At 40.3% G+C, this 13,549-nt stretch overlaps 1 protein-coding gene across 1 annotated transcript; it reads right to left on the bottom strand.

Moving 5' to 3' along the window:
- Positions 1 to 8,792: 8,792 nt before the first annotated feature.
- LOC105287193 lies at positions 8,793 to 12,300 on the bottom strand. The gene is made up of 5 exons (XM_011352695.3): positions 12,139 to 12,300; positions 11,832 to 12,049; positions 11,641 to 11,758; positions 11,324 to 11,533; positions 8,793 to 9,961 (listed from the first exon to the last, which is right to left on the bottom strand). Exons 1-5 carry the CDS (start codon positions 12,208 to 12,210, stop codon positions 9,542 to 9,544), a joined length of 1,038 nt encoding a protein of 345 aa, XP_011350997.1. The 5' UTR covers positions 12,211 to 12,300; the 3' UTR covers positions 8,793 to 9,541.
- Between the last annotated feature and the right edge of the window lie 1,249 nt (positions 12,301 to 13,549).

The following is a 13,549-nucleotide window of genomic DNA, read 5'->3' as shown; positions in this document are numbered from 1 at the left end:
CAATATTTATGTGTTGCAATCGAAAATCGGGAAAGTGTTTCTGTTATTTACAATGAATAAGTGCAATGCTCTACAAGAAATATTAAAAGATATGGAAATGTAAGTAAGTATGTACAATATACTTACTTGAGAAATAAGATTCGAGATGAGACATTTCCATACCTTTTAATATTTCTTGTAGAGTATTGCACTTATTCATTGTAAATAACAGAAACACTTTCCCGGTTTCCGATTGCAACACATAAATATTGGCCGTTTTGTGCAGATTTTACAAATTCTCTTAGAAGAATAGAATAAGATGTCTTTTAGATCTCACGATATTCTGAAATCAAGAATATTTTGAACTTGCTAGAAATCTGTATCTAAATCCTTCTGAGGCAATTAATGAGATAGCACCAAGATTATTTGAATCTAGATTTTCGAATTTTCTATTCAAGATTAAAATATGCTTCTTTTCAATAATAAATATGATTGTCGCTATAGCGATCTTATTTTATGACAGATTAAATAGTAATAGCATTAAGTCCAGAAATCTTTTCTGTGGGTGTAGCGAGAGGGTTGACAATCGTCGTGTACCAGTTATAAAAGACACTGGTCACGTAATCGCGTAAACTATGTCTAAACAAAACAGGAGGACAAAACAGTTTAATCAAACAAGCTTGAAGTTATGATCGATGCCAATGGTAAGTATGAAAATGGAAGGCCAAGTGATAATCAATTATTACATCGCGATTAATTCGTGCGCCCTCAGAAAGGATTTCTGATAACAAGACGAAAAATATTCTTGACTAATTTAATCGTATTACAAGTATAAAAAGTATGAAAATAAAACAATTTTTTATTTAAATCAGTAATTTCTATTCTTCTCTCTCGAATTAAATAAGATTGTCTTACTGTCTTCAGACAAGAGTAACATGTACACATTTATGCTTATATATTCTTGTATGCAGAATAATTTGATATTAGCCCACTTTATAGTAGTAGGCTTTGTCGATGTCGACGCATCATTTTCTCACGGTCGCTCGTCGACTCGGCGCTTCTGCGTCCTTTATTCGGATAAAACGGCCAATATTTATGTGTTGCAATCGAAAATCGGGAAAGTGTTTCTGTTATTTACAATGAATAAGTGCAATGCTCTACAAGAAATATTAAAAGATATGGAAATGTAAGTAAGTATGTACAATATACTTACTTGAGAAATAAGATTCGAGATGAGACATTTCCATACCTTTTAATATTTCTTGTAGAGTATTGCACTTATTCATTGTAAATAACAGAAACACTTTCCCGGTTTCCGATTGCAACACATAAATATTGGCCGTTTTGTGCAGATTCTACAAATTCTCTTAGAAGAATAGAATAAGATGTCTTTTAGATCTCACGATATTCTGAAATCAAGAATATTTTGAACTTGCTAGAAATCTGTATCTAAATCCTTCTGAGGAAATTAATGAGATAACACCAAGATTATTTTAATCTAGATTTTCGAATTTTCTATTCAAGATTAAAATATGCTTCTTTTCAATAATAAATATGATTGTCGCTATAGCGATCTTATTTTATGACAGATTAAATAGTAATAGCATTAAGTCCAGAAATCTTTTCTGTGGGTGTAGCGAGAGGGTTGACAATCGTCGTGTACCAGTTATAAAAGACACTGGTCACGTAATCGCGTAAACTATGTCTAAACAAAACAGGAGGACAAAACAGTTTAATCAAACAAGTTTGAAGTTATGATCAATGCCAATGGTAAGTATGAAAATGGAAGGCCAAGTGATAATCAATGATTACATCGCGATTAATTCGTGCGCCCTCAGAAAGGATTTCTGATAACAAGACGAAAAATATTCTTGACTAATTTAATCGTATTACAAGTATAAAAAGTATGAAAATAAAACAATTTTTTATTTAAATCAGTAATTTCTATTCTTCTCTCTCGAATTAAATAAGATTGTCTTACTGTCTTCAGACAAGAGTAACATGTACACATTTATGCTTATATATTCTTGTATGTAGAATAATTTGATATTAGCGCCACTTTATAGTAGGCTTTGTCGATGTCGACGCATCATTTTCTCACGGTCGCTCGTCGACTCGGCGCTTCTGCGTCCTTTAATCGGATAAAACGGCCAATATTTATGTGTTGCAATCGAAAATCGGGAAAGATTTACAATGAATAAGTGCAATACTCTACAAGAAATATTAAAAGATATGGAAATGTAAGTAAGTATGTACAATATACTTACTTGAGAAGTAAGATTCGAGATAAGACATTTCCATATCTTTTAATATTTCTTGTAGAGTATTGCACTTATTCATTGTAAATAACAGAAACACTTTCCCGGTTTCCGATTGCAACACACAAATATTGGCCGTTTTGTGCAGATTCTACAAATTCTCTTAGAAGAATAGAATAAGATGTCTTTTAGATCTCGCAATATTCTGAAATCAAGAATATTTTGAACTTGCTAGAAATTTGTATCTAAATCCTTCTGAGAAAATTAATGAGATAACACCAAGATTATTTTAATCTAGATTTTCGAATTTTCTATTCAAGATTAAAATATGCTTCTTTTGAATAATAAATATGATTGTCGCTATAGCGATCTTATTTTATGATAGATTAAAGAGTAATAGCATTAAGTCCAGAAATCTTTTCTGTGGGTGCGAGCAACGAGGCGGAGGGTCGGTCGATGATCGTACCCGATCTCTCCCCCTCGTTTCACTTGGCATTTTCGCGGCTGCTTAATAACGCCGAAGAGAGAAGCAGATGGAAACGGATGGTCGACGATCGGCCGACCATTAAGGCGAATCGCGGGGCTAATCGCTGTCGTTGATGGAACTGCTCGCAGTCAGCCGTGCTCGGAGTGGCTCGGCTGACACGTCAACAAGCGAAACACTTTTTAAGCCGAGAATCGGGAGTGCACTTAAGGACAGATGCAGTGTGCTGCTGCGTCCGCATGCACGACGACGTGACACGAATAAACCTGGCCTGCCACGTGGCGATGGAAGAGGATCCGTGAAAATAAAATGAACGTGTGGGACTGCGTGGGTCCCAGCAGGTTTCAGCGAGCCACGAGGAAGATATAGTCCTCAGCCGAAGACGAGCGCTAATTTCCAGCTTCGAGATTGCCTGCTTCCTAGTAACGAAGGTCTACTTCTCAAGGGCGAGGATCGTGGTAATCTGGAGGAAACGTTCCCGCGGACATGGATTGACGTGTGATTGATGAAGGCACGCGGTGCCAAAGCACCGCCTACACGATTTTTATAATTAAAGACCGGAATACTAATAGTGATTCCGCCGGATCTCCGTCCCAGCTGCGACGGGCAAACCTGCGTCAATCCTTTCGAGCGACCAGGGGAAACGAGGTATTAAATTAAATTAATTCCATATTTTGATGGAAAGCTTTAATTGATTCTCCGGGGAGACTTTGTCGGGACGACCAAGAACGACGATAAGACGTCAGGATAAATGTTTCCGTTTATAAGTTCTCGCTGATGGACGAACGTGAGGAGGAAGGGCCTTCGCGTTAAAAAAAAGTAATCGCAGAAAGAAATCCGGGTTTCTCTCGTGGCGGCGCCAACGATCGAATTCCAAAGTCCGAGATCAAACAACACAGGAGCCCGGATTAACGATTTCCGCCCCGCCGATGCTCCAATTCTCGCACGGTCGCTGCATTTGGGGTATGCAAGGTGTTCAGTCGACAAAAGGAATATGGAGAGCACGTCGGTGTGCAGTCCGCAGCAAAAGCATTCACACATTACACCAGACAATCGAAAAGATCGCACAAGATACGTATTCGAGAGAACATGTATTTTCTAAACAAATGATCTGTTTTGCAGTCTCGCGTGTTTCTCAAATTATTAAACATGAAAAGTACTCTCCCGACATTTACATGATCATGTGATCAACTGGACTCGAATTTATTAAAATATTGGGTCATTAAGTATGAAACTTTACAAATGTAAAAGCGCCATCTTTAACATTTGTTATCTCAAATTTGGCGCCAGATGTCAGTATCAGGTTAGGTTAGTGTGATAGATGTATGTTCGCTCTTCAAATGTCATATTTGTTTGTTCAAATATCTTCATTAGTTTTATTGGTGGATTCTTTTTTATAGAACTATGGAAAAGTCCAAAATTCGTGTGATTTATGAATATGAGTTCCGCCGTGGAACCACAGTGTCGGAGACAGCTCGTAATATCAACGCTGTATTTGGTGAAGGTTCAACTACTAAAGCAACGGTGGGCAATTGGTCCAAAAACTTCAGAGATGGAGATTTCAGCCTCGCTAATGAGCCACGTGAAAGACCAAAGACGAAGGTGGATAATGATCACTTGAGAGCCGTAGTAGAGTCCGATCCATCCCAAAGTACACGTGAATTGGCATCGATATTCAATGTTTCCATACCCACCATATTGTTCATTTAGCTGCAATTGGTAAGATAAAGAAGTTGGACAAATGGGTCCCGCACGAATCGACCGATGCGCAGCAGGCGCAACGTCTATAGGCTTCCCTTTCTTTGCTTTCCCGTCACAAAAATGAATCTTTTTTGAATCGAATTGTGACCTGCGATGAAAAGTGGATACTCTACGACAATCGTAAACGCTCACATCAGTGGCTGAACGCTGATGAACCACCGAGACATCACGCGAAACCCAACAATACACAGAAGAAGCTTATGGTGACTGTTTGGTGGTCCAGGTCAGGTGTTATCTACTACAACTTTATGAAACCTGGTACATCGATAACGGCTGAAGTATATTGCAAGCAACTGGACGAAATGATGCAACAACTTGCTATTAAACAACCGAAATTGGTCAATCGGTCAATGCCAATCCTGTTGCATGATAATGCTCGACCGCACACTGCACGACTGACCGTGGCAAAGCTACGGGAGTTGGAATTGGAAACTCTCCGTCATCCACCATGTTCACCAGATCTATCACCTACCGACTATCACTTCTTCCGGAATTTGGACAACTTGTTGGTGGGGAAATTGTTCAATTCTCAACAGGCAGTCGAAACAGCCTTCCGCGACTTCATCGATTCCCGTACTCCTGGCTTCTATAGTAGAGGCATAGACCAACTACCACTAAAATGGCAGAAGTGTGTAAATAACATGGGCGCATACTTCGATTGAAAATAAATCATGTCCATGTGCCAAAAAATGCAAAAGTTTATGTTCTATTTGTAAAGTTTCATACTTAATGACCCAATATGAATATGAGTTCCGCCGTGGAACCACAGTGTCGGAGACAGTTCGTAATATCAACGCTGTATTTGGTGAAGGTTCAACTACTAAAGCAACGGTGGGCAATTGGTTCAAAAACTTCAGAGATGGAGATTTCAGCCTCGCTAATGAGCCACGTGGAAGACCAAAGACGAAGGTGGATAATGATCACTTGAGAGCCGTAGTAGAGTCCGATCCATCCCAAAGTACACGTGAATTGGCATCGATATTCAATGTTTCCATACCCACCATATTGGTTCATTTAGCTGCAATTGGTAAGATAAAGAAGTTGGACAAATGGGTCCCGCACGAATCGACCGATGCGCAGCAGGCGCAACGTCTAGAGGCTTCCCTTTCTTTGCTTTCCCGTCACAAAAATGAATCTTTTTTGAATCGAATTGTGACCTGCGATGAAAAGTGGATACTCTACGACAATCGTAAACGCTCACATCAGTGGCTGAACGCTGATGAACCACCGAGACATCACGCGAAACCCAACAATACACAGAAGAAGCTTATGGTGACTGTTTGGTGGTCCAGGTCAGGTGTTATCTACTACAACTTTATGAAACCTGGTACATCGATAACGGCTGAAGTATATTGCAAGCAACAGGACGAAATGATGCAACAACTTGCTATTAAACAACCGAAATTGGTCAATCGGTCAATGCCAATCCTGTTGCATGATAATGCTCGACCGCACACTGCACGACTGACCGTGGCAAAGCTACGGGAGTTGGAATTGGAAACTCTCCGTCATCCACCATGTTCACCAGATCTATCACCTACCGACTATCACTTCTTCCGGAATTTGGACAACTTGTTGGTGGGGAAATTGTTCAATTCTCAACAGGCAGTCGAAACAGCCTTCCGCGACTTCATCGATTCCCGTACTCCTGGCTTCTATAGTAGAGGCATAGACCAACTACCACTAAAATGGCAGAAGTGTGTAAATAACATGGGCGCATACTTCGATTGAAAATAAATCATGTCCATGTGCCAAAAAATGCAAAAGTTTATGTTCTATTTGTAAAGTTTCATACTTAATGACCCAATATGAATATGAGTTCCGCCGTGGAACCACAGTGTCGGAGACAGTTCGTAATATCAACGCTGTATTTGGTGAAGGTTCAACTACTAAAGCAACGGTGGGCAATTGGTTCAAAAACTTCAGAGATGGAGATTTCAGCCTCGCTAATGAGCCACGTGGAAGACCAAAGACGAAGGTGGATAATGATCACTTGAGAGCCGTAGTAGAGTCCGATCCATCCCAAAGTACACGTGAATTGGCATCGATATTCAATGTTTCCATACCCACCATATTGGTTCATTTAGCTGCAATTGGTAAGATAAAGAAGTTGGACAAATGGGTCCCGCACGAATCGACCGATGCGCAGCAGGCGCAACGTCTAGAGGCTTCCCTTTCTTTGCTTTCCCGTCACAAAAATGAATCTTTTTTGAATCGAATTGTGACCTGCGATGAAAAGTGGATACTCTACGACAATCGTAAACGCTCACATCAGTGGCTGAACGCTGATGAACCACCGAGACATCACGCGAAACCCAACAATACACAGAAGAAGCTTATGGTGACTGTTTGGTGGTCCAGGTCAGGTGTTATCTACTACAACTTTATGAAACCTGGTACATCGATAACGGCTGAAGTATATTGCAAGCAACAGGACGAAATGATGCAACAACTTGCTATTAAACAACCGAAATTGGTCAATCGGTCAATGCCAATCCTGTTGCATGATAATGCTCGACCGCACACTGCACGACTGACCGTGGCAAAGCTACGGGAGTTGGAATTGGAAACTCTCCGTCATCCACCATGTTCACCAGATCTATCACCTACCGACTATCACTTCTTCCGGAATTTGGACAACTTGTTGGTGGGGAAATTGTTCAATTCTCAACAGGCAGTCGAAACAGCCTTCCGCGACTTCATCGATTCCCGTACTCCTGGCTTCTATAGTAGAGGCATAGACCAACTACCACTAAAATGGCAGAAGTGTGTAAATAACATGGGCGCATACTTCGATTGAAAATAAATCATGTCCATGTGCCAAAAAATGCAAAAGTTTATGTTCTATTTGTAAAGTTTCATACTTAATGACCCAATATGAATATGAGTTCCGCCGTGGAACCACAGTGTCGGAGACAGTTCGTAATATCAACGCTGTATTTGATGAAGGTTCAACTACTAAAGCAACGGTGGGCAATTGGTTCAAAAACTTCAGAGATGGAGATTTCAGCCTCGCTAATGAGCCACGTGGAAGACCAAAGACGAAGGTGGATAATGATCACTTGAGAGCCGTAGTAGAGTCCGATCCATCCCAAAGTACACGTGAATTGGCATCGATATTCAATGTTTCCATACCCACCATATTGGTTCATTTAGCTGCAATTGGTAAGATAAAGAAGTTGGACAAATGGGTCCCGCACGAATTGACCGATGCGCAGCAGGCGCAACGTCTAGAGGCTTCCCTTTCTTTGCTTTCCCGTCACAAAAATGAATCTTTTGTGAATCGAAATGTGACCTGCGATGAAAAGTGGATACTCTACGACAATCGTAAACGCTCACATCAGTGGTTGAACGCTGATGAACCACCGAGACATCACGCGAAACCCAACATTACACAGAAGAAGAAGCTTATGGTGACTGTTTGGTGGTCCAGGTCAGGTGTTATCTACTACAACTTTATGAAACCTGGTACATCGATAACGGCTGAAGTATATTGCAAGCAACTGGACGAAATGATGCAACAACTTGCTATTAAACAACCGAAATTGGTCAATCGGTCAATGCCGATCCTGTTGCATGATAATGCTCGACCGCACACTGCACGACTGACCGTGGCAAAGCTACGGGAGTTGGAATTGGAAACTCTCCGTCATCCACCATGTTCACCAGATCTATCACCTACCGACTATCACTTCTTCCGGAATTTGGACAACTTGTTGGTGGGGAAATTGTTCAATTCTCAACAGGCAGTCGAAACAGCCTTCCGCGACTTCATCGATTCCCGTACTCCTGGCTTCTATAGTAGAGGCATAGACCAACTACCACTAAAATGGCAGAAGTGTGTAGATAACATGGGCGCATACTTCGATTGAAAATAAATCATGTCCATGTGCCAAAAAATGCAAAAGTTTATGTTCTATTTGTAAAGTTTCATACTTAATGACCCAATAATACAGAATTTTCTTTATATTAGTCGTAGAATTTTGCATTATCGAGTGATCGAGCACCGCGAGATGTAGTCTTCACTCGACGAACGCTAATTACGAGTTCCGAGATTATCTGCTTCTTATAGTAACGAAGTCTATTTTTCACGCACACAAAAGGGCAAAGATGGTGTAATTTAGAAGAATCGTTCTCACGTGGATTGACGGGTGATTGATGAAGGCTCGCGGTGCCAAAACGCCGCCCACGCCTATTTTTATAATTAAAGACCGGAATACTAATAGTTATTTTCCTGGCGCTGTCTCACTGGCTTGTAAGAAGAAATTTCTACCAATGTTTTCGAGAAAGGAGAAATAAAAAGGACACAATTTATTAAGATATGTTGTTCTTTTATTTTAATACTATAATATTTGATATTGGCTATAATTCGTTAATCTGGTTAATTTGTAAAATGACTTGGTCAAGGCAAAATGAAAAAGTCATGGTAATATTTTCTTACTAATGTACGAACATAAAAAGAAACGCATAAATCTTTTGATTGGACGGAGATTCTTGCGACGTAGGTACTCGAACGCGAGATTTGTCGTCGCTAGTAACTTGAAAAGTTGACAAATCTCGCGTTCAAGTAATCACGTCACGGGAATCTCCGTTCTCGCTGCGGCGCGCCCGAGATCAAACAGCGATGCTGGAGTTAATAATTTTCTCGTCTCGTCGATGCTCCCATTCTCTCGCGATGCTGCAGTTAGGGTGTGCAAGGTGTTCGGTCCAGCCGGCAAAAGGAGCACGAGGAGCGTCTCGGAGCGTGTAGCCTACGGCGGACGCATTACGCGCCGCGTGCGCGGATACTCGTATTTGCTTATGGCTCGTTCGCGAAACGGCGTCATACGCATTTAAGAAACCCGAACGCGACTTGTTCAGACGTGAGCTCGTAATTCGTGACACATCGACGTCGGTCGGGCGAAGAGTGTGTTTTCCGGTCGAACATCTCAAGATCAACGTTATGCATGATGCGCACCATTAAAAACGAGGGGTAATCATTAAAAACTTCCCCGGCTCTTTGAGGTGCTTCGCACGACTGTGCAACAATTGCGCTGCGGTACACCAATTGCGCGAGCAATTACGCCTTTTTGTTATTCGCCCTGATCGGCTTCGGTATAGTGCTCTGCACGTGAGCGTACTTTGGATTTTTCACGAATTTAGTTGTCGAAGTCAGCGACACGTTAACGTTGTCGCACATCGAGAGATTTAGATTTGACAACGAGCGACCTATGGGTTTCGCGGGTTTGTTCGATTTTTCAGGTTTTATAGCGGACGCGTTGCTCACGCTTTTGCGTCTATCGGATATATTTTCCTTGCCTACCGGGCGCAATTTCGAAGTTGTCGGTGTCCCAGAATGTGCGCTGATCGATCGGTGCATTGCGACGGGCAAATTCGTTCTGATCGATGTTGACTTTTGATTAGCGTTAGAGCAGACTCTGTCCGAGCTATAGTTTTTATGTAATTTATCCAGCGATTCAGCGAGCAGAAGGTATATTTGCTGTAAATGTAAGCGCAAAAGGTTGCTTAATAATTATTATTTATTAAGTGCAATAGACAAATCGTAAACCGGACTCGCCGTACCGCAAATAACTAGGCCGTCACGATTAATAAACAACGAGTTTAATAGTATCGTGAAATAAAATAATCTCACTCGCGATCAAGCGCAATAACAACCCACCTAAAGTGCGTTCCGAGCGAATCATCATTTCATGACGTTCGTCTCCTCTATTGTTCTACTGACAAGTAACACTACCCAAGTGTCACACGCCGATTTTGATAAGCTTTGAATATGTTGTTGTCTAGGTCAAAATATGAGATACATATTTTTTTATATCGGCCCGTTTTGCCATTAAGGGGGTGAAACACTCTCTTGAAAAAAATCGGGTTTTATATTTCTTAGCGAATACCGTCGAAACAATAAAACATAAGAAAAAGTTTCAAGTAAAAGTTTTATGGATTCTAATGTACTTTATAACAGTGCAATCAGATTTTTCGAAATTCCTTTCCCCCTCCACAATTTTTGAAAATTTAAAAATTTATCTTTCAGCAAAACTTCAAGCATATTTAACGACAATTCAACCATATATGATAAGGTCATATTCTGAAAACGCATTTTTCAAAAACACACAAATATATGTTAATTTATAAGAAATGTTAGTATATATGCAATTATAGAAAAAAACAAACAAATTTAGAAATATTGAAAAAAATAAAAAAAGTAAAATTTTCTTATCAGCTCTACGTTGACCATTTCTGGGTCCGGCAGAGGGCGAGAACCTGACTTATTTTGTTAATTAAAAGTAATCCCCCGACTTCATTGTTATCTCTGTGCGAAAAAACTGTTGCCAGGAGTAACTAGCGTATTAAATACAAGAATACAGACGGGGCGCGTATGTAGCGATATAGAGGTACTTTTAGCTTATTTTTGAAAAATGCGTTTTCAGAATATGACCTTATCATATATGGTTGAATGGTCGTTAAATATGCTTGAAGTTTTGCTGAAAGATAAATTTTAAAATTTTCAAAAATTGTGGAGGGGGAAAGGAATTTCGAAAAATATGACATTTTCGAAAAATCTGATTGCACCGTTATAAAGTACATTAGAATCCATAAAACTTTTACTTGAAACTTTTTCTTATATGTTTTATTGTTTCGACGGTATTCGCTAAGAAATATAAAACCCGATTTTTTTCAAGAGGGTGTTTCACCCCCTTAATGGCAAAACGGGCCGATATAAAAAAATATGTATCTCATATTTTGACCTAGATAACAACATATTCAAAGCTTATCAAAATCGGCGTGTGACACTTGGGTAGTGTTACTTGTGAGTAATAATGTTTTATTTGATTTTGCAGCATACCTTTTTTAGCTTGTCCAGTAGCTCCAAGACCGACTTTTGTATTTCGTTAAATAATTCCAGGAAGCTGTCGTTTAGTGAATTTGCTTCAACGTTCGAAACAGTCTCGAAAACATCATCATCGGCCGTTACTTGCTGATCTTTCTCACAAACAAAAGTGTCAGATCTGCCGATATTGTTGACACGAATTATGGGAGTCGAGCGCGAAACGAACTACGGACAGACACAACGAATACAAGTGAGAATAGCACATCGGATGTTTTAAAAATAATCCAATATAGTGCAGTTATAAAAGATCTGCCTGAGAAAATTTAGCTTACCTTATCTTGATTTCGCGAGCTATTGAGAGAAGTTTTCGTTTCTGTCTCATCGGCTTCCGATAGCAAACAGGAGTTGGAAAAATCAGAATTCAAGGTCGACTCAACGCTAGCTAACAACCTAAACGTGAAATTTCCTCCGTGAGATATAGAGATCATCATAAATCATTTCTGGAGCATTTTAGAACAAGAACCTGCGCGTGCTGTCATCCTGTTTACTTATGGTCGATGTGCGATGCGAGGGTGCTAGCGTGCTGAAAACCGTTGTATTGACTGACGAATCTGCCGAAGAATTTTCCAGAACCCTTGTGATATCGGTAGACTTTATCCCGAGCGCGCTAAGCACGGTACTTATGATAGACGTTATTTCTTCATGGGTCATCGGCTTGGGAGCATCTTTCGATTGGTCGTCCTGCAACATGCATAAGAATAATGAGAATGCTGCCACGATCTTCGTGATGCTTCAAATGTGCACTAATCACATTCGGGCGGATACTTTACGCTTATCGATGTAGTTTTCGTATAGCGCACGATTAGACGCGAGAAATCTTCCGCGAAGTCCAGAAAGTTCATCTCGAATTCTTGATTTCGTTTGGCAGGACAATCCTACGGCGTACACGATCGCGGCACTCTCGAACGACTGATCGATCGAGCGACTATGTAACGGCTGCTACGTGTGTTCATTGTTTACGAAAAGGTCGTCCAGAATCATATTGACGAGTTTCGCTTTCCGAAGGATAGAGTCGAAGAAAATATTGGGTTGGCCAAAAAGTAATTGCGTTTTTTTCCAATAGATGGACATACATGTCTTGAAATGTAACTAACTTCATTCTAAACCGCAAATTCATTATGTAGGTTAACAACTCACAGTTCAAGCTTGTTTTACAAAAAGAAAGTACACGATTTCGTTAACGATTGTTTGTTTGCCGTCGATTTCAAAATGGAAAATCAAAAAGAACATTTTCCTCACATTTTGTTTTCTTACTTCCGAAAAGGGAAAAACGCTGTGCAAGCTCATACAAAGTTATGTGATGTATATGGCGAAGATGCTTTAAAGCTGCGGCAGTGTCAAGATTGGTTTACTAAATTTCGATCTGCAGATTTTAATGTGAAAGATGCACCATGCTCAGGAAGGCCAATCGAAATTGATGATGACAAAATAAAGGCACCGATCGATTCCAATCGGCGTTTAACGACACGAGAGATTGCTGAGAATCTTAACGTATCGAACTCGAGTGTTGAAAACCATTCAAAACGACTTGGATGCATTAGCAAGCTCGATATTTGGGTACCACATGAGCTCAAAGAAATTCATCTCACTGAGCGTATTGACATCTGCGATTCTCTTTTGAAACGTGAGGAAAATGATCGATTTTTGAAACGTATGATAACAGGCGACGAAAAATGGATCGTCTACAACAACGTCAAACGAAAAAGATCGTGATGAACCTGCTGAAAGCACTTGAAAAGCAGATATTCACCAGAGAAAGATTATGCTGTCAGTCTGGTGGGACTTTAAAGGTATTGTGTATTTTGAGCTGCTTGCAAGGAATCGAACCATTAATTCAGACGTATACTGTCGTCAACTGGATAAATTAAACGATGCCATCAAACAGAAACGTCGAGAATTGGTGAATCGCAAAGGTGTTGCGTTTCACCATGATAACGCTAGACCACGTACAAGTTTGGTCACTCGTGAAAAATTGTTGCAGCTTGTATGGGATGTGTTACCACATCCACCATATTCGCCAGACCTGGCACCATCAGATTACCATTCGTTTCGTTCTTTGCAAAACGCCTTGAATGGTAAAACCTTTACTGCTGATGAGGATATGAAATCGTTGTTGGAATTGTTTTTTGCTGAAAAAGATAAGAACTGTTTTGAGCGCGGAATCATGAAGTTGCCTGAAAA

The sequence above is a fragment of the Ooceraea biroi genome, chromosome 13 (assembly GCF_003672135.1).
Source record: "Ooceraea biroi isolate clonal line C1 chromosome 13, Obir_v5.4, whole genome shotgun sequence".
NCBI classification, from domain to species: domain Eukaryota; kingdom Metazoa; phylum Arthropoda; class Insecta; order Hymenoptera; family Formicidae; genus Ooceraea; species Ooceraea biroi.
This window is presented reverse-complemented; position numbering and strand designations above follow the sequence as displayed.

Excerpts from the sequence above, each read along its gene's own strand:
- LOC105287193 (XM_011352695.3), bottom strand. The coding sequence starts at position 12,210 with ATGAACTTTCTGGACTTCGCGGAAGATTTCTCGCGTCTAATCGTGCGC. Across the intron at positions 12,050-12,138 it reads CGAAAACTACATCGATAAGC|GACGACCAATCGAAAGATGC; the intron begins GTAAAGTATCCG and ends TGCATGTTGCAG. Across the intron at positions 9,962-11,323 it reads TACTGGACAAGCTAAAAAAG|CAAATATACCTTCTGCTCGC; the intron begins GTATGCTGCAAA and ends TTACATTTACAG.